We start from the raw sequence: 19,353 nt of genomic DNA on the forward strand, positions 1-19,353 counted from the left end.
ACTAACAGATATTTTGGAGTATAAGCTTTCGTGGGCAAAGACCCGCTTCGTCATCTGACAAAGCGGGTCTTTGCCCACGAAAACTTATGCTCCAAAATATCTGTTAGTCGATAAGGTGTCACTCAGAGACAGTAACTGTCCTAACAAAACAAACCAGCAGTCATGTAGCACTTTGAAGAATAACAAAATGATTTATTAGGTGACGAGCTTGCGTGGGACAGAACCACTTCTTCAAATCCCATGAAAGCTTATCACCTAATAAATTATTTTGTTAGTCTTTAAAGTGCTACATGACTGCCAGCTTGTTTTGTTAGGATACAGACTAACACAGCAACCTTGCTGTCACTGTCCTAACCATACTTCACACATATGTGCCTCTCACCAGCGTTTGCATATAACACGCTAACCCACTAAGAAATTTTCCATTGCCTTCGTGTGTTTTGCATCAGGGCCAGAAAGGCTGGCAGCCGAGCTTTGGCAAGCTCCATTACACACACAAATGGACACAGATGGCTGAAAATATGCTGTCAAAAACCACTTTCTTCCCCAGTGAAAAAGTTTTTGTCATGCTGGAACTTTCGAGGGGAGTTCTATGAAACCCAACATATTTTCTGTTTGTAACAAAAAAAAAATCATTTATTGTTTTAAAAGAAAAATTTTGATTCTCAGAGTTCAATGAAAACAAGAAAAAGTAAGACATTTTATGAGTAGAAAAAAAAACAATAATCATTTTCTTCAGAAGTTTTCAAGTGAGGGGAGCAAATTTCCCAGCAGCACGACTAATAGCTAAACAAAGTCTTGGGGATAGAAAACCATTTACAGGTGAGTAAACTGAGGCATGAGATCACATGCTCCATTTTATAGCTGAGCCAAAAATCAAATACTGGCATCCTGACCCTGAGGGGACACAGACACACACACTCCAGCACCAGGCTACACAGAGATCTGTGTGAAAAAGTAGCCAGTGAATACAGATGGACTTTCCCACTTGCAGCTGCGTTCTGTGGTGTTCTGTGGGATGCTCAGAACAGTTCAGAGACAACAACTTCTACCTGAGTCTCCTGGTGAGGGAGTGACTGATTTTCCCAACCCTCTTGTGTCACTCTCAGGGAGGATGGGTTCAGGCAGCTGTTGGCATAGGTGATGCTGGAGACTAGTAGTCATGAATGAGTGCGTGTAAACGGTGAAACCCAGAGAGTGGGTTCACTGTTGGCAAACAGCCAGGTGAGCCAATGGGAAGAGCGAGGGGATTTTTAAACCAAAGGAGTTATCGCATGGGGTTTTTTGTTTGGTGTGGCTGGAGGAGAGAGATACAGAGATGTATAAGCCTAAGGAGGCTTAGGGAATTCAGTAAATGTCCAAGCCTTGAGTATCAGAGGGGTAGCTGTTAGTCTGTGTCCGCAAAACAAAAAGGCCCGTGCCACCTTATAGATAGTCTACAAGGTGCCACAGGACTTCTTGGTGTTTTATCCAGGCCTCAGGAAAAGCTGGGCATACACATATGTAAGTAGAAAGGAAATGTTTAGTCAGATGTGATCAGGTTTTTATATTGGGTTTGGTGAAGACTTCTCAGGCTGGCTGACTTACACTCCCACTCACCCCTCACCACCACGTACACTGTAACTATTAAACTGAATCCTGGGGAAGTGATTTTCTGTGCTTTTATCTACCCCCTTTTTTTTTGTCAATTGCTCTGTAACACCTAGCAACTGAGTGTGTTTTACCACATGTACCTTTGATTTAGTTAAGAAATCACCTTTTTTTAAGGCAACGATTTGATTCCTGTGCCCTAAAGAAGGGTCTGTGCATATGCATTCCTAAGACTGAAAGGTCAGACTGCAGCTTAATTTCTTCCTCTTTGTTTTCAAGCTCTCTCCTAAGGGAGGGTTCAGAGCTTGGGGTTATCCCTTAAGGAGACATCCCAAGTGTGTCTTCCAGGGTTTTAAATTTTTTTTTTTTCTCACTTGGGTAGTGGCGGCTACCTCCCAGGCCAGGGAACCTGTGGTCTTGGGAAGCTTTTAAACAGACGCTTATAGAGGCAAGGTGTTTTTTAGGTCTCTTGTGAGACCCCACAGCGTGTCAGAGTGGGGAACAGCCTTGACACAAGGGCACTGTCTTCTCACAAAGAAGCTCCCCCACTGCCCATGAGAAAGGGTGCCACTAAGACCAGGCTGGTTCTGCAGGGCTTGAAGGAGTGAGGAATGCTGGGAGGTGGTTTGTTAGGCACATGGTGAAGGCCATGCGGTCAGGGGCCCTAAAAGCAGACAGCAGACTCAGCAGAACTTGCCATTGGAGTGTCCTGCCCCCACATGCCAGGCAGCGGGAGGGCTGCACCCAGTGATCGGAGGCAGGTTTCCGAGACCCAGTTGCTGGCTGTGGAAGTGAGACAGTAGGTGAAGCTGCTTCTTGGGGAGGCAACTCACCAGCCTTGGACCTCACCCCTGTTCTGCCCAGACCCTGCCCTACCCCCTTCCTAGTGTCCCTCTTCCCTCTGCTCATCCCTTCCAAGCAGACCCCTAAACCCCACTGTAGCAAATAAAATTTGAAAACAAAACCAAAAAATACCTTCTTCTAAAATTTCCTTCTAAAGAAAACGGAGCATGTTTTCCACCACAGGCCAGATTGTGAAGACAGGACGTGCAGAAGGTACTTAAAAAGCACTAAATTTGGGAATAAAAAATATCTGTCACAGGTTTTTTGATATAGCATGAAATTTGTCAGGGATTTATGTGCAAAGACTCTGCAGTAAGGGCAAGTCAGTTGTCCAGCTGAATATCCTATTCAATGTTATGGAATACAGAATGCAGCTCTGCTCTATTTTACATTTGCTGCATCAATATTTCTAAGCTGATCTTATATTTTAAATATGCTCTGAAGTTCTTTGTAAAGAAATCACCCCAGATTACTACAAATTTAAACTCACTGAAACAAAGACATTATTTTACATTAATCAGTCAGAGCAGATCAGTGTGTTCATGACAAAGTTAATTGCTTACGGAAAAGGGAACACTAATTTATTTTGTGTGATTTTCATACCAAGACATTTATGAAATTTTACTGTATGTTAAAATATTTATAAAGATTTTAGGCATATCAAAGGATTTTAGAGCTTAGTAAGGTACTGATTTTGGTGGAGGGCTCTCTTAAAACTAACAAAACAAAAGAGCAGTCCTGTAGCACTTTAAAGACTAGCAAAATGATGTATTCAGTGATGAGCTTTCATGAGACAGACCCACTTCTCATCACTTAAAAAATTGTTTTTTTAGCCTTTAAAGTGCTACAGGACTGCTCTTTTGTTTTGTTAGAATACATACTAACACAGCTATCTCTCTGTTGCTATATTCTTAAAACCATCAAAACAAAAAGCAGTCAAGTAGCACTTTAAAGACTAGCAAAATAGTTTATTAGGTGATCTTCCGTGGGACAGACCCACTTCTTCAGACCATAGCCAGACCAGTTCATCAAATAGTCAGAAGTAAAAGTGAAATTCATTTGTCCAGCTAGCTAGAAGGAATGGTGTCCATTTTAAGGGCTCTCTTCCACAGGGAGGGGGAAAGGGGATAGGGAGCGATAGAAAGGACAGGAGGACTTTGGAAGCAAGTTTTTGTACTATAGTAACTAAAATCTTAAAAATTATTTAAGATCGGGGGTCTTTTGAAGAATTTATATAGAAAAACTAGATCTGCAGATCTGAGCATTTAAGGCCAAAGCTGAAGACTCAGATTTTGCATCTAAACAGCTGTGCAAAGAGTTTTTAGAGATGTGATTTTCTATAAGCTTCAGCCACAAACTAATGAAATATTTAAAGCAAATTTTAAACTAAGACCCTGGAGACATAGTAATAGACAATTGTTTGTCAGTAAATTCAGGGTCGAGATGTGTTGAATAGCTTCTTTAATAACTCAATAACTTCTTTAGTTAATAAAGTGTCACGGAGTCACAAGGAGGGAGTCACCAGGCCCTGCACCCCATCCACAGTCAAATGCGACTCCCACTCAGCAGAGAGAACAAGAAGTTTATTCGAGAGGGACACAGCATAGAATGAAATTAGCACAGAAACCAGAAGCCACCTATACAATCCATTTTGGGGAGAGGAGCCCAGAGGGGTCCCTAAGCCCCATCCCTCCCTAGCCAGACAAGACTGACCACCCTCCCAACTGCCCAGTTTCAGTTCAAACCAGCAAGATGCCACCTCCCTTTGTCCGGTTTCCCAGGGCAGCCTAGCTTACAAAGAGCAGGGAGGGCCCTTGTGTGGGTGAGAAGTCATTAACACCAACACTCCCCTCCCCAAAATGCACTGATGCGATGCTTAGGGAAACTGAGGCACGCACCGGGTGTAGGTTGGATATTAGGAAAAACTACTTCCCCAGGCGGGTGGGGAAGCACTGGAATGCGTTACCGGGAGAGGTGGTGGAATCTCCATCCCTAGAGGTTGTTAGCTCCTGGCTGGGATGACTTAGATGGGGTTGTGCAGGGGCTGGACCCGATGACCTCCTGAGTCCCTTCCAGCCCCAGGGTACCGTGAGCAGGAACCACGCGCACCGGGCCGGGAATAAACCCCCCGCCCCGGTTCTCGCTCCGTTCATGGCTCTGGCAGCTGCGCGCCGCGTCACCTTGCGGGGAGCCAGGGGTCTGACCCGGCGGCGGGGCCAGAGCAGGCCAAGGGCGGGGGCTGCGATGGAACCCTGAGCCCGCGGCGCCCGGGAGCCACCCAGCGCTCCGCGCCGGCTCTGCCCGCCCGCTGCCGCGGCCCCGCCCCCGGGAGGGACTTGGCCCGGCGCGGCGCGGCGCGGCGCGGGGCGGGACGGGACGGGAAGCGCGGAGCTGGGAGCGCGGCTCGCAGGTCACGCGGGGGCGGGAGGCAGCGGGCCGGGCCGGGGCGGCGGGGTGCAGTTGGGGGGCAGGCGGAGGGGTGCACCGGGGGAGCTGTGGGGGGGGGGCAGCAGGCCGGGCCGGGGCGGCGGGGTGCAGTTGGGGGGTAGGCGGAGGGGTGCACCGGGGGAGCTGTGGGGGGGGGCAGCAGGCCGGGCCGGGGCGGCGGGGTGCAGTTGGGGGGTAGGCGGAGGGGTGCACCGGGGGAGCTGTGGGGGGGGGGGCAGCAGGCCGGGCCGGGGCGGTGGGGTGCAGTTGGGGGGCAGGCGGAGGGGTGCACCGGGGGAGCTGTGGGGGGGGCAGCAGGCCGGGCCGGGGCGGTGGGGTGCAGTTGGGGGGTAGGCGGAGGGGTGCACCGGGGGAGCTGTGGGGGGGGCAGCAGGCCGGGCCGGGGCGGTGGGGTGCAGTTGGGGGGCAGGCGGAGGGGTGCACCGGGGGAGCTGTGGGGGGGGGGCAGCAGGCCGGGCCGGGGCGGCGGGGTGCAGTTGGGGGGCAGGCGGAGGGGTGCACCGGGGGAGCTGTGGGGGGGGCAGCAGGCCGGGCCGGGGCGGTGGGGTGCAGTTGGGGGGCAGGCGGAGGGGTGCACCGGGGGAGCTGTGGGGGGGGGGGCAGCAGGCCGGGCCGGGGCGGCGGGGTGCAGTTGGGGGGCAGGCGGAGGGGTGCACCGGGGGAGTTGTGGGGGGGGGGCAGCAGGCCGGGCCGGGGCGGTGGGGTGCAGTTGGGGGGCAGGCGGAGGGGTGCACCGGGGGAGCTGTGGGGGGGGGCAGCAGGCCGGGCCAGGGCGGTGGGGTGCAGTTGGGGGGTAGGCGGAGGGGTGCACCGGGGGAGCTGTGGCGGGGGGCAGCAGGCCGGGCCGGGGCAGCGGGGTGCAGTTGGGGGGCAGGCGGAGGGGTGCACCGGGGGAGCTGTGGGCGGGGGGGCAGCAGGCCGGGCGGAGGGTGCAGCGGTGCAGCATTGCCCGGGGCAGGGCCTCTCGGTGCCTGGCAAAGGCCCAGCCGGCTCCGGGGCCTCTCTCGCGCCGTGCGTGCTGCCCGCTTGCCCCGGGGCCCTGGGCTGCACTGCGCTCCCCACTCACCGGGCTGGGGCTGCGCTGGGCTCCTCGGGCAGAGCTCCCTGCCCGCAGCCCCGCCAGGGACCCGCCCGGATGCACCTGACTCGTAAGACGCCCCCGACCCCCCCACGGACACTGGCAGCTGGGGCTGACCCTCCCCGCGTGGAAGGCCCCGATTCTGCAGCCTGGCCTGCGGGCCCCCCGGAGGGGCTGTCCGGAGCGCAGCCTGGGTTCTCACCCCCGTGGGGGTTTTCTCTCTGCAGGTCGGGCAGGGAGGAAGCTGGTGCTCTGCAGCTCTGGTCCCCCGCCCATCCGCCACCATGATCCAGCCCCTGAAGCGCGCCCTGGGCACAGCTGGGACATGCACCTGGAGACCGTTTTTCTGGGCAGCAGGCTCCCAGCACGCAGCTCCTGTGTCCGGCCTGGGCTCCAGCGGTCACCCTCCTAAGGAAAACCAGAACCAGGGCCGGGAGGACTTCAGGGCCCGGCTGGCAGCAGGGCCCACGCTGCAGCACTTCCTGAGCAGCGTGGCCCTACCTCAGGGAACTCACCCTCAGCTCGTGGAGGAGCCAGACCACTTTCTCACCTCCAGCACCTGGGGGCAGGCCAGGAGGAAAGGTCCGAGTTACTGCCCTGTCTGCTCCCTGTCTCAGCCCCTCTCCCCCTCCATGGGAGTGGGCACTTTGCAGCTCCTGCGTGGGGCTGGCTGGTGGACACCCTGTACATGGGGCCGTCTGGTCCCTCACCCGTCTGCCATGATGATGCAGACCTGGTCTTTGCATCAGCTTCCTTGTTCTCCTGTGGGCCTGGCATCACCTCCAGGCACTGGGCCAGGCCATGGTTGTGCCAGAGCCCAGATGTTGGTGCCGTACTGGGTCTCTTGGGATCTGCAGTCTCTGGGCCTGTGACACCGGGGTGAGATGCTGTCGTGACTGGAGACTGCCCCATGCCAGTTGTGGGCATTTGCTGCAGGCCTTGTGAACAGCAGCCCTGGTGTGTCATTGGTGTGAGAGCAGCAAGCTGGGAGGGCGAAGCAGTTCATGTGGTGGGCAGCCCTCTGGCAGATCTAGAGAAGGGGCTCTTCCACTCTACTCGGCACTGGTGAGGCCACCTCTGGAGTATTGCGTCCGGTTCTGGGCCCCCCTGTATGGGAAGGATGTGGAGGCTTTGGAGCAGGTTCAGTGGAGGGCAGCAAAAATGATCTGATGAGGTTCAATAAGGAGAAGTGCAGAGTCCTAGGGTGGAAGAAACCCAAGCACTGTTCCTGGCTGGGGACCGACTGCCTAAGCAGCAATTGTGCAGAAAAGGACCTGGGCATTACAGTGGATGAGAGGCTGGATATGAGTCAGCAATGTGCACGTGTAGCCAAGAAAGCTTACAGCGTATTGGGGTGCATTAGTAGGCGCGTTGTCAGCAGATCGAGGGAAGTGATTATTCCCCTCTGTTCGGCACTGGTGAGGCCACATCCAGAGTATTGAATGCAGTTTTGGGTCTCCCTCTCCAGGGTGGATGTGGATGCGCTGGAGAGAATCCACCAGAGGGCAAAGAAAATGTTTAAGGGGCTGGAGCACATGACCTATGAGGAGAGGCTGAGGGATTTGGGCTTGCTTAGTTTGCAGAAGAGAAGGCTGAGGGGCAGTTTGATGGCAGCCTTCAGCTTCCTGAAGGGGAGCTCTACAGAGGATGGAGACAGGCTGTTCTCAGTGGTGACAGATGGCAGAACAAGGAGCAATGGTCTGAAGTGACAGAGGGAGAGGAGTAGGCTGGATGTTAGAAAAAACGACCTCACCTGGCAGGCGGTGAAGCACTGGAATGCGTTGCCAGGTGAGGTGGTGGAATCTCCATTCCTAGAGGTTTTAAGTCCTGGTTTGACATAGTCCTGGCTGGGATGATTTAGTTGGGGTTGGTCCTGCGTCAGGCAGGGGGCTGAACTCAAGGACATCCTGAGGTCCCTTCCAGCCCTAGGATTCTATGTGCTGCCTTGTGTGTACCTGAGCCCAGGTGGGACTGTCAGCTTCTGGTTGGCTGTGAGAGGCACAAGAGCACCAGATGTGACAGACTGTCTGAGTGATGTGATCCTGTCTCCCTCTAGCATCTGGCCCCAGCAATGCCTGCCTGTGCGCAGCCAGCCCCCTTCTCTCTGTATGGCAGGTGGAGGTGCTCATGTGTTCAGGACTGCTAGGCCTGTGCACACGTGACCTGAGTTTGTTCCGTCCTCAGTCTCCCCTTTCCACCAGGATGCCCACCCTCTTCCAGCATCTGTCGTTGCAGTGACCGTAGGCCGACATCGGCTTTCTGGGGTCACGCAGCGCACCCAAGGTTCGAGGTCTCACTTGTGTGACTCTTTGGAAGAGCACTGGGCAGTTTTCCCCAAGGGGTGAGCACTGAAGTCCCCTGGCCTCCCTACTGGCAGGTGCAGCCTCTCTCTGCCTGCTCTGCGTGGTCAGGGCTTAGAGACTGTTCTTCTAGAGGGGGCCAAACAGCTTCAGAGCTTTGGGACAGGACAATGGGCCTGAACCCTCCCCCTGTCTGTCCTGGTGACACCCAGAACTGCTGTCTGTTTCACTGCAGTGTATCTGGAGACCTACGGCTGCCAAATGAACGTTAACGACACTGAGATCGCCTGGGCCATCCTGCAGCAGAGTGGCTACCTGAGGACACGTCGGCTGGAGGAGGTCTGTTGCCATGTTCGCACTCCTGCTAAACAGGGCCTGCACAAGGAGGTCTCACCATGGGGCTGCAGCCATGGTGGGCTGTGTCGCTCAGCCTGGGAGAAGCAGCTTTACATTGAGGGTCTTATCCTGCAAGATGCTGAGAGAACCTCAGTGGGGTTTCCTCTGCAGAGCGCCCTGCCCATTCAGGTGCTAACTCTGCTCAGCAGCAGGACTGGAGTGATTCCCTGGGAACAAACCTCAAGCTTCGTTACTTCCTTTCAACTGTGGCAGTGTGTTGGTTACAAGGAGCCCTGGGCCAGCGTGAGGCAGGGCTGGGCTGTAACTTTCAGCCATTCGGCTGTGCATGCTGCCTGTTTCATTAGGCTTTGTTCTCCTCTGTTTCCTGGATCCCAGTGTGGCGCTGTAGCTACTACTTTTGTTTGCTGTTGGGCTAGTGGTACCTGGGTCCTGGCTTGCTCAGAGAACCAGTCCTTTGTCTGATTTGTTCCCTGTTGTCTTCTCCTCCGCAGGCCGATGTGATTCTCCTTGTCACCTGCTCAGTCAGGTAAGAAGCTTTGCTTTCTTAAAAAGGACTATTTGGAAGCTGTGGCTAGTGGATGTCCCTGAGCGAGAGAGGCCAGAGCTTGGAGACCTGGAATGGCCCTTCTGGCCTCAGTCCACTGTGGTGGGAAGGAGGCTGGTAACCTTTCCTTGTCTCTTGTTCCCTGGTGTTCAACAAGCATCTGGGGGGCTGGGTGGATGGGGCACAGCCAGAGCCATCAGCGTCACCAACTTTGATTCTTGTGGCTTCCTAGGGAGAAGGCAGAGCAGGCTATCTGGAACCGCCTGCGGCACCTCACGGTTCTGAAGTCCAAGCGGCTGCGGTCCCGGGCGCCTCTCCGCATAGGGATCCTAGGTACCCAGCAGTAGGGACGCAGCGTTCCCATGTGGCCCGGCCAAGCAGCGGGGTAGCTGAGTAGGGGGAGGAGGTAGCACCACTGTTGAGGGGATGACAAGCTGCATCCCAGGACACTAGCTTCCAGGCAGGGAGAGCAGGCGGCTGGCTGAGTCGGGCTGATGCTGGCTTTCTCTGGCCGCAGGCTGCATGGCTGAGAGGCTGAAGGAGAAGATCCTGCACAGGGAGAAGCTGGTGGATGTCGTGGCAGGCCCCGATGCTTACCGTGACCTGCCCCGGCTGCTCTCTGTGGCCGACTCGGGCCAGCAGGCAGCCAACGTCCTGCTGTCCTTAGACGAGACGTATGCGGATGTCCTGCCTGTGCAGACCTGCCCGAGTGCCACCTCTGCGTTTGTGTAAGAGCCGAGCCATTTCTGCCACCTGCCCTGCTCGCAGGGCGCGGGTGTCGGCGGAAACTGACGTTGGAGACCTGCAGGACCAGAGTCTGCGTGGTGCTCGTCTCCTGTGATGCGTGCCCAGCTGGGGCAAGCCTGCCACTGCTGTTGTCCGGTGGTGGGACTCCTCCCTGCCCTGGCAGCGGTGGCTGTGGGACCTTTTCTTATAGCCAGCCGTGGCTTCCTTTCCGTGCTTGCTCCCATGACCCCCCAGCCCCACCCCAGATGATTCCCCTGCCTCTGGTATTCACCACTCCCCTGGCGTGCAGCTGTGGCACGTTCCCTGCCTGGAGCTGGGTCTCCTCCAAGTTGTGCAAATTTAATCCTGCCTTGTCCCTTCCAGCTCATCAGACTCGTACCTGTCTGGTACGACGCCACTGGCTGTGAAGCTGCGTGTGGATCCGAAGGGGGGGTGCAGAGAAGCAGTCCCTGCCCTGCCCCAGGAGGGTGGAACGTGTGGGCCCCTTTCACTGGGGCAGGCTGGCCAGAGGCAGTGGGTCCATGTGGTGGGCATGCCTGGCCAGCGATGCTCCTGCTGCGGCCGGGGACTGACTGGCCCGTTTTCGCCTGTCCTCCTGCAGCTCGATCATGCGCGGGTGCGACAACATGTGCAGCTACTGCATCGTGCCCTTCACCCGTGGACGCGAGAGGAGCCGGCCTGTGGCCTCCATCCTGCAGGAAGTGAAGATGCTCTCCGATCAGGTGCAGCTGTCCAGCCCAGGGTGGAGGGGGAGTTCGTGGGTTAGGGTGCTTGGCGGTACTGTCGTCCATGTGCCAACAGCCCCAGCGGCCAAGCTGGGTCCAGGCCACTGGAGGTGTGTGGTGGTCCAGTCCTAGGCTCCTGATTACCCTGGTCTCAGGGATGTGGCACTGGGGCTGCTGCTTTAGATGGGCATAGAATCCCAGGGCTGGAAGGGACCTCAGGAGGTCATTGAGTCCAGCCCCCTGCTTCAAGCAGGATCAACCCCAAGCAAGTCATCCCAGCCAGGACCTTGTCAAGCCGGGACTTGAAAACCTCCAGGGATGGAGATTCCACCACCTCTCTAGGTAACACGTTCCAGTGCTTCACCACCCTCCTGGTGAAATAGTGTTTCCTAATATCCAACCTACACCTCCCCCTCTGTAACTTCAGACCATTGCTCCTTGTTCTGCCACCTAACACCACTGAGAGCAGTTTCTCACTCTCCCCTTCAGGAAGTTGAAGGCTGCCATCAAATCATTCCTCAGTCTTCTCTTCTGTAAATAAACAAGCCCAAATTCCTCAGCCTCTCCTCATAGGTCATGTGCTCCAGCCCCCTAATCATTTTTGTTACCCTCCGCTGAACCTGCTCCAGCACATCCCAGCAAAGGCAAACTCCTAGGCAAACTCCCTGTTAGCTGCTCACAGTTTCACTGGGGCTGCCTTCTTATAAAGCTGCTAGCGGGTTAGGCCCTGCTCAAAGCCTTTGCACAGAACAGTAGCTCTCTTGGGTGCAGCGTAGAAAGCAGTGACCAAAGGCTGTGCCCTGTCCGCCCCCGGGCCCTTTCCAGCAGCCATAGCGGGGTGGGGAGCAAGCAGGGCTGGCTGCAGAGCAGGTCTGTGACTAGCTGACGCAAGGAGTTGTGCAGTGATGGAGTGCAGAGTCCCTCCCCTCTTCAAATCCCGCCAGGCTGGGAGCACCCCGAGTCCCTCCCATCTGTTCGCTGGCCATGGGAATGGGTGTGCTGGCCCCAGGCTTGTTCCAGTGCACAGGCATCCATGTCACGACCCCTCCTGGGGGCTGGGCTGTCTCCACCGAGAGTCCATGGCTTGGCAGGGCTGTGGAGATGGAGCTGCCCCATGGTGCTCAAGGGCCAGGGCATGTTGGCAGGCCAGTGAGCTTGTCCTGCTGCAGCAGGCGTCGGCTCCCAGCCCTTCCCGCTGGCACAGTGAACCCGCCTCGGCCCAGGCGCCTGTGTTGCTTGGCTGGCTGGGTAGCTGCTCCCTTGGTGACTCGGGGCCCTCGTGCATCTCTGCAGGGGGTGAAGGAAGTGACCCTCCTGGGCCAGAATGTCAATAGCTATCGAGACACCTCGGAGGTGCAGTTCTGCTCAGCCGCAGCGCCCAGCCTGAGCCGCGGCTTCAGCACCATCTACAGAGCCAAAGAGGGGGGCCTGCGCTTCGCCCACCTGCTGGACCAGGTCTCCAGGCTGGACCTGGAAATGCGGATCCGCTTCACCTCCCCGCATCCCAAGGACTTCCCGGACGAGGTGCGTATGAGAGGAGCGCCCAGCTGAGGACGGCACCTCCTCGCCTCTGGAGCTGCGGCTCCCCTCATAGGCAGCCGGGCAGAGCCCATCCCCGGAGGAGGCCCTCGCAGCCAATGCCGAGGGGGAGCCGGGTCTTTGCGGTTGCTGTTTGCTGCCCTTCGCTCGGGGAGCTGGTTCCCTGTATCCGCGCAGCTGGGCTGCCCCATGCCAGCCTGTCCACGTTCCTCTTGGCAGGTGCTGCAGCTCCTCCAGGAGAGGCACAACCTCTGCAAACACCTCCACCTCCCGGCCCAGAGCGGAAGCTCTCGAGTCCTGGCGGCCATGAGGCGAGGGTGAGTCCGGCCGTGAGGCTCCTCACTGCACTGCAGCCTGCCCCTCAGCTCAGACAGTGGGGCAGGAGCTTTATGGGGGTCGCAGCACTCTGCTGCACGTGTCTGTTGGGGGGTGTGATCACTGTGCCTTGGCCGGGGCAGGCAGCGCAGGCGAATTCACAGCCTGTCAGTTTAACAGCCTCCAGGAGTGGGAGGTGAAAGGGAGGTGGGCGTGCGTCTCAGTCTTGGCATGGCAAACGTCACGCTTGGTGTGCTCCTCTGGGCCAGAGTCAGTTCTGCCACCAGAACTTGTTCTATGGCGGCTGGGGTGTGCAGGGCCAGGGGACCTCCTTCCCCCACCAGCCGCGTGGTCCCAGAGGGTCGCCGTGCAGGGTCTTGTTGCCTTGGCCTTTGGACAGGTGTGATGCAGGACTGGCCCATGGCGGCAGGACAGGGATGGAGTGAAGCACCTGCCCACCCGTCTCCTCCCGGCCTTGTTCAGCTGAGCAGTTTGGTGGGGATGCGGCGGTTCATAACTGGTCCATCCTTGTGCTTTTCCCATCAGGTACGCCAGAGAGGCCTACCTGGAGCTCGTCCAGCATGTGCGGGAGTCCATACCAGGTAGGGCTTTGGGCCGATCCAGGTGTGCTGCCAGGTTCTGGGCAGTGCTGTTGACATGGGCTAGCTCAGGGCTTCTCTTTGTGTGTGAAGAACCACAGTTTTCTTCCAATCGAAACTAGGCTCCTGGGGTGGGAGGGGGCCAGCCCAGCACTCCCCTGTCCTTGCAGAAATGCTTCTGGGCCCCTAGCCATGCTCTGCCCTGGTGCATGCTGGGAATGAGCCCTGCCCCGGAGGGCTGATGGGCAGAAAAGCTGCTGAGAGCTGCCCAGCGTCTGCCCCCTCACTGCGCACCCCGGCTGCATAATCTTCTGCCTCCCGCTGCCAGGGGTGACTCTCAGCAGCGATTTCATCGCTGGCTTCTGCGGCGAGTCTGAGGCCGACCACCAGCAGACGGTGTCCTTGCTCCGGCAGGTCCGCTACAACATGGGGTTCCTCTTTGCTTACAGCATGAGGCAGGTGAGTGCTGGACCCCCAGGGAGAAGTCCCTCTTGCCTCTAGCGTGTTTGCCCTGCTCGGTGCCAGTGTGTTCTCCCGGCCCGCACCCCCCCACCTCAAGGTGACCAGCAGCGGCGCTTTGCACGTGTGCAATGCGGCGTGAGCAGCCAGCGAGCTGCTTTTGCATCATGGATTGTGGTCCCTGAGCCAAACACTTGTGGCTTTACCGGAGGGGAGTTTGGCAGTGCCGGGGGGGCACTGGCTCTCGGCCTGTTGTGGGGGAAGCAGAGGGCTTGCGGAAGTGGCCGGAGGTGAGTGGATGGCTGCCCCAGGAGTGCCGCGCAGCGGGAGAGAAGGCAGGGGATTGTCAGTGGGTAAAGGAGGCAGGTAGATAAATCCTCACCTTGAGTGGGCGTGCGCTTGGTCACCCACGGGAAGCTTCCCTTTATCTGACTGGCCTGTGAGCCCCGCTGGCCCAGCGAGGACAGGGGTCTGACCCCGGCGAGCTGGCCAGGAATGGGTTTGTAACCTGCATTTCAGAAAACCCAGGCCTACCACCGGCTGCAGGACGACGTGCCAGCCAAGGTGAAGCATAGGCGGCTGGAAGAGCTCATCGCTGTCTTCCGGGAGGAGGCTGGCAGGGCGAACGGGGCCATGGTGGGCCACTCGCAGCTCGTGCTGGTGGAAGGGGTGAGTGCTACCTGAACACCACCCAGGCTCTGCTTCCCACACCTTGGCCAAGAGGCTCTGAGGCCGTTCTTCCATTCCACCGCCCCAGGCTGTACGCCTGCCAGGCCAGGCCCAGCTGCTTGTGCCTAAGTGCCCTGCTCTTCACAACTGCCCATTGAAGAGCAGGTCACGTTCCCGCAGGGACATAACTCCAGGCACCTGGTTTGGAGAACCCTGGCTTTGCGGAGGGCCTAGGGGATTCCGCAGCAGATGAATTTGGCGTGTGACGTGCAGATGACACCAGCCCAGACTGAAGAGTTGCCATAATGGTCTGGCCGTGAGGCGCAGGGGGATGTGTTGCAGACGGTCACTGCCAGTGCTCCCTTCAACTTTTATTAAAGTGCAGCCGCCAGGCCAGACTCGCCCTCGCCTCATGGCCACCAGCCCTGGAGAGCTCCTGTCCTGCCACCGTGGGCCAGCGGAATAAATGTGATGTGCACCAAGGCATGTGCGGATGGCTGCACGCTGGTGGCTCTGGGTGCTGGGCTGATCAGCCGGGCAGCACCTGCATCTCTCCTGGACAGCCGCCCAAGCACTCAGCTCGCAGGGAACACTTGCCGCTGCCCTGGCTTACTGGGGGTGGGATTTAAAGATGTCTCCAGTCTGACACCCATGAGTAGTGGAGGCTCTTTGGCTGCCTTGTCCTGGAGGTCTCTCCCAGCACAGCTGCTGCAGCCAGAGCTTGTAGCTCCCAGCCGTGCTTTCCGATGCAGAAAGGGGGCTTTAACCTTGGCAGTAGTGCTCAGCTCCTGGCCAGGGAAGTCCATCCGTGAATGGGAGTTGAAAGTCTGCTGGTAACATTCCCTCTCCCCCACTCCCAGCCCAGCAAGCGCTCTGCGGCAGAGCTGTGCGGCAGGAATGATGGAAACCTCCGAGTGGTCTTCCCCGACACGGAGCTGGAGGATGGCCCTGGCTCAGGGGCTGCGGTCAGAGCCCAGCCCGGGGACTACGTGCTGGTGAAGGTGAGGGGTTGTGCGGCTCGTTTCCAGGAGGGAGCCGTGTGGTGAGCGGGCCAGGGCCAGCTCTCCCTTTCTGCAGGTGTTTTTTTTTAATTTTTGTGCTTGCAAATGACTAGTGAGCCCAAATCCGAATAGACGGCTGTACTTCTGTCCGAGCGTTCGCCAGCGCTGTCCCTGCTGGGCCGAGCTGGGCCTTCCCTCTCCCGGTGGCTCTGGCACGGCTGGGAGCTCCCACCCCTGCTGGTGCTGCTGCCTTGTTCCCATGTATCTGCCAAAGAAGGTCTTTGCCCACAAAAGCTTACGCTCCAAAACACTGTTAGCTGGTGAGGATGGTTTTGCAGATGCAGACTAACATGGCTGCCCCTGTGGTACCTGCTCCAGAGGGTACTTGGTCCAGTCCTCACAGTTTCCGCTGCTGGGGAGCGGCGGAGAGGGGCTGGGGTATCCACAGCTGCAGATCGCTGGCAGACTCGCACCTTCCCTGAGGTAAATCTGCCTCAGACCAACAGCGCTGGGCGACCGCCCCAGCCCCTGCAGTGGCTCTGCGGAGAGGGCTCCCTGCTGTGAGGAGAGGCTGTCACTCCTTAGCTCAGCCAACCACTTGTGTGTTGCTGCGTTCCAGATCACCTCTGCCAGCTCGCAGACGCTGAAGGGCACTCTGCTGCGCCGCACCACCCTGAGGGAATCTGCAGCACACCGCTGACGCCACCTTGCTGCTGCTGCTGCTGCTGCTGCTGCACAAGGGCCAGGAGACGTTAGACCTACGCCGGCCCCGGGCAAAACTGCTTGGAGTCCATTGGAAATCGCCAGAGGCAGGAGGCGCTTTGTTTCTGTTCTTTCATGGGCTGTCTTGCCTGTGCAGCCCTGGGTCTGCCACGGCTCCCTGCCTTGGCCCCTCCCTGCTCTGCTGGGCACCTGCCCCCGTCCAGCTGGAGCCTGCACCATGCCAGGGTCTCCAGGGGAAAGGCCCTGCTGGAACGCCACGGGGCAGGTGAGCACAGGACAGAGCCTCCACCCCTGCAGGGGGATGGGCCCAGGTCTGCAGAGAATCCCTGACCCACAGATGCTGCCAGTGGGAAGGGGGAACAATCTTCCTCGTGCCTCAAGTCCTTGAGAAGCAAGTCAGGGAGGGGAGCCTCCCAACCTCTGTCCTGGTTCCCCTGCTCCCCTGTAGCAAGGGGCACTTGCTCAGTTCCTAAACTCACTTCTACCTCAGGCTTTCCTGGGCTCCCTGCTGTAGCCAGAAGCAGCACCTTGTGTCCACACAGCCGCCCTTTGTCAGTGGCCCACAGGGTTGCATTTGCTTTGGCTGCGCAGTGGAAAAGGGAGCAGGCAGGCTGCTGGGAGCACTGCAGCTTCCTCTGCAGCCCCTTCCACCAGGTTAGGGCAGGTGTTTTCTGCAGTGCACCGTGGGGGTGGGCAGGAAAAGGCAGAGGAGAAAGCAGGGGGGTCCAGTGCAGCCAGCTCCCCCGCCCCACCCCCCAGCTGCCTGCCCTTCCCCCCCTGCTCTTCCAGCTCCTTCACAGCCCCCCTGCTACAGCTGCTCCTCCTGGGGTGGGGTCCAGCCCTCCTGGCAGGCAGCTGTGGCCTGTCCCTGCATGGGGGAAGCATCCTCCTTCCTGTGGCGCTGAGCACTCACCTAGAGAGCGCCAGCCAGGGATGGGCTGGGAGCTGAGGTGCCTGTACTTGTATTGTCTCCACCTGCAAGTAGCTGGGGAGCACAGGGTCAGGTGTGGGGAGGGAGGGGGTGCACAGGGTAGGTGGTGGTGGGGGTCACACTTTTTCAGGTGCCCCCCCCCCACCTTTGCCCTATTTTTGGTTGTCTCTTTGGGGGCTGGTGCAGTGGGTTGGGGGAGCAGAACAGGGGGGCTCCAGCCTCTGCTGTGGTGCCTGGGGCTCCCCAGCACCTGTCTCGCCCTGGGGCTTTTATAGCATGTTGGGGTTTGTGTGTGTGTCGGGGGGGGTCCCAAAAGGACATGGGTGTGACCCGGTTTTGGTAATGGGGCCGTGGTGTGGTGTGTCGGGGGAGGGGGACTCGACGTGCTCCTGGGGGCCCCTTCCAGCCCTGTGTTTCTGTGGATCGGTCTCAGGGGCTCCCATACGCCTCCACTCAGCAAGGGCTACGGGGCAAGGACCAAAAGCTGCCTCTGGCTGAACACCTGGTGTCTTGCTAACCAGACGTGGCCTCCAGCAGGTGTGACCCACAGAGCAAGGGACTAACTGGGGCTGTGTGGAGCAGCCCCCTGGGCTTTGCAAGCTCTATCGTGTCCCCTGGGAGCCGCACACAGGTTCCTGGGCAGCTGTGACAGCAGCTGCAGCAATAAAGGCTTGGCGGTGCATGTTTCCCAGTGTACCTGTGAGCCCTGGGGTGGTTTGTGCGCGCTACTCATGGTGCCCTATAGATTTTTGTCTCCTGCCTACCTCTTGCAGGGTCTGATTACATTGCATTGTTTAACGCTGACGCTGGTCCCCAAGAACAAGCTATTTGATAGGTTTGCTAATTGTTTTATTGATGTGCCTGAGTCTGCCAGATGCTTTCCCTCTATCAGCTGCAATTTACTGCTCAGAGCTTTACAGAATGGCCAGAGCCTGTGATGCAGTGAGGGGGGGAAGGTGGGGGGATGCAGCTCAGGGGGAGTGGTTCTGAGTGACTACGTCCCATCTCCCTTGTGCACCCCTGATGCCAGGTTAGGCCCCTCCTTTGCTCCAGCGGCACCCAGTTCCATGGTGCAGTTGGTGACGGCTCTGCCCCCCAGCTGGTGCTGTTTGCCTGGAGAAGGAGGCAATGCTGCAGCACTCAGGCCATGGTTGGAGGAAGTGAGGGAGGGTCACTTCAGGCATCATCTCACCTGTCCAGCCCTCAGCTGCTGCCCGTCCTATGTCTTAGCAGGGCCCTGACCAGGCCCCTTCTGTCTCCCTACCCGGAAGCCTCCCTTGCTCCCCTTTGCAATCTGGCTGCTGTGGTTCCAGGTTGAGGACACCAAGTTTCTGGGCAAATTGGCGGGGGGGGCAGCTGCCCTGGGGTCCTGCCCAGTTCTGCACTTATTGGGGTGCCCTGGGTGGGGGCCCTTGGGCAGAGCAGCAGGTGTGGATGGTACAAGCTGTGACAGCACCCTCCTTCCCCTGCTCAGTCAGGACCAGCATCTGTCCCCCGGGTGAGCCAGGTGTAGCCTGGAGGCCTGTAGGACACTCGTGCAGTCAAACTAATCAGGGCAGCACAAGGAGCCAGCTCAGTGATCCCCAGACTTTTGGGGGTTGTGCTCCCCCTTACCCATCTGCACCTACTGCTCCTTAGTGCCAGGGTTCGGGGGAGTGGGCCAGGTAAGGGACCAGGGTGGGGGATAGGCGTGGGGCAGGGGTAGAACCGCACCACAGCTTGGTCGAGGGTACTGCCTGGAAGGGCAGAGCAGGGCCCAGCAGAGGACATTTTGCTTCTCCAGGCGCAGCTGCAGTGGGAGGTGGGTTGCAGCTTTGCCTCATTGTGTGGGACCAGCCTGGAGGCCCAGCCCTGTCTGGCGCACTTCCTCCTCGTGCCCTGGAGAGCAGCCAGCCCCCGGCGTGTAGGCAGGGGCAGAGTGTGGGGTGGGGGCTCAGGACTGGGGAGTGCAGGGACCTGGCTGGGGCAGGGATGGGGGCTCCAGGTCCCTGGCAGGGGTGGTCCAGGGCCTGGCCATGGAAGGAGCATGGTGGGGTCCAGGGCCAGACTGCAGCAGGTTGGAGAGGAAGCAGGCGTGGGTCCGCCTGCGTGCAGCTGCTACAGCTTCCTGCCCGGCATGGGATGCTCCATGGACTGTGGGGGGCTACACCGAGCCGTGTGGGTGCACAGTTTACAGGGAACCCAGCTCCCTGCCCTGAGCTTCCCCTGCCGCCTCCTGCTCTGATTTCTGCACCCCCCCGTGCCTTTGCTCAGAGCTGCCTCTGCTCTGACCCCATCCACACCCACAAGCCCTTGCTCTGAGTGCATCCCCCCACATGGTTCCTCATCCTGAGCTTCCCCCAGACACACAAACACACACTCACTCCAGGCGTATTTCCTGAGCCCCAGCGCTCCGTTCCACATGACGCACACTGTCCTACTGCAACCCCCATACCAGCTGCTGGGCCTGAGCCTCCCCGCAACAGGCAGTGCATTAGGAACGAAC

General features: G+C 58.4%; 1 protein-coding gene across 3 annotated transcripts; it reads left to right on the forward strand.

Moving 5' to 3' along the window:
- Positions 1 to 4,805: 4,805 nt before the first annotated feature.
- Positions 4,806 to 17,554, forward strand: CDK5RAP1 (CDK5RAP1 mitochondrial tRNA methylthiotransferase). Of its 3 annotated transcripts, none has more exons than XM_075011935.1 (14): positions 4,806 to 4,843; positions 6,187 to 6,541; positions 8,495 to 8,598; positions 9,108 to 9,142; positions 9,393 to 9,493; positions 9,678 to 9,888; positions 10,509 to 10,629; positions 11,926 to 12,156; positions 12,391 to 12,488; positions 13,033 to 13,088; positions 13,414 to 13,544; positions 14,064 to 14,213; positions 15,074 to 15,214; positions 15,834 to 17,554. In XM_075011935.1, the coding sequence occupies exons 2-14, from the start codon at positions 6,244 to 6,246 to the stop codon at positions 15,912 to 15,914; spliced, it is 1,758 nt and encodes a 585-aa protein (XP_074868036.1). In that variant the 5' UTR covers positions 4,806 to 4,843; positions 6,187 to 6,243; the 3' UTR covers positions 15,915 to 17,554. The 3 variants fall into 3 exon arrangements, 2 of the variants coding, with proteins under 2 accessions (XP_074868036.1, XP_074868035.1); XM_075011934.1 differs by lacking the exon at positions 4,806 to 4,843 and adding an exon at positions 5,810 to 6,029; XR_012647895.1 differs by lacking the exons at positions 4,806 to 4,843; positions 15,834 to 17,554 and adding an exon at positions 5,810 to 6,029 and having other exon boundaries at positions 13,414 to 13,540; positions 15,074 to 15,211.
- Positions 17,555 to 19,353: the final 1,799 nt, after the last annotated feature.

This window comes from Carettochelys insculpta, chromosome 17, assembly GCF_033958435.1.
Source record: "Carettochelys insculpta isolate YL-2023 chromosome 17, ASM3395843v1, whole genome shotgun sequence".
NCBI lineage: Eukaryota > Metazoa > Chordata > Testudines > Carettochelyidae > Carettochelys > Carettochelys insculpta.

Bases quoted from the DNA above. Each gene is read 5' to 3' on its own strand.
- CDK5RAP1 (XM_075011935.1), top strand. From the start codon at position 6,244: ATGATCCAGCCCCTGAAGCGCGCCCTGGGCACAGCTGGGACATGCACC. The intron at 9,889-10,508 runs GTAAGAGCCGAG...GTCCTCCTGCAG, and splicing joins AGTGCCACCTCTGCGTTTGT to CTCGATCATGCGCGGGTGCG. The intron at 10,630-11,925 runs GTGCAGCTGTCC...GCATCTCTGCAG, and splicing joins TGAAGATGCTCTCCGATCAG to GGGGTGAAGGAAGTGACCCT.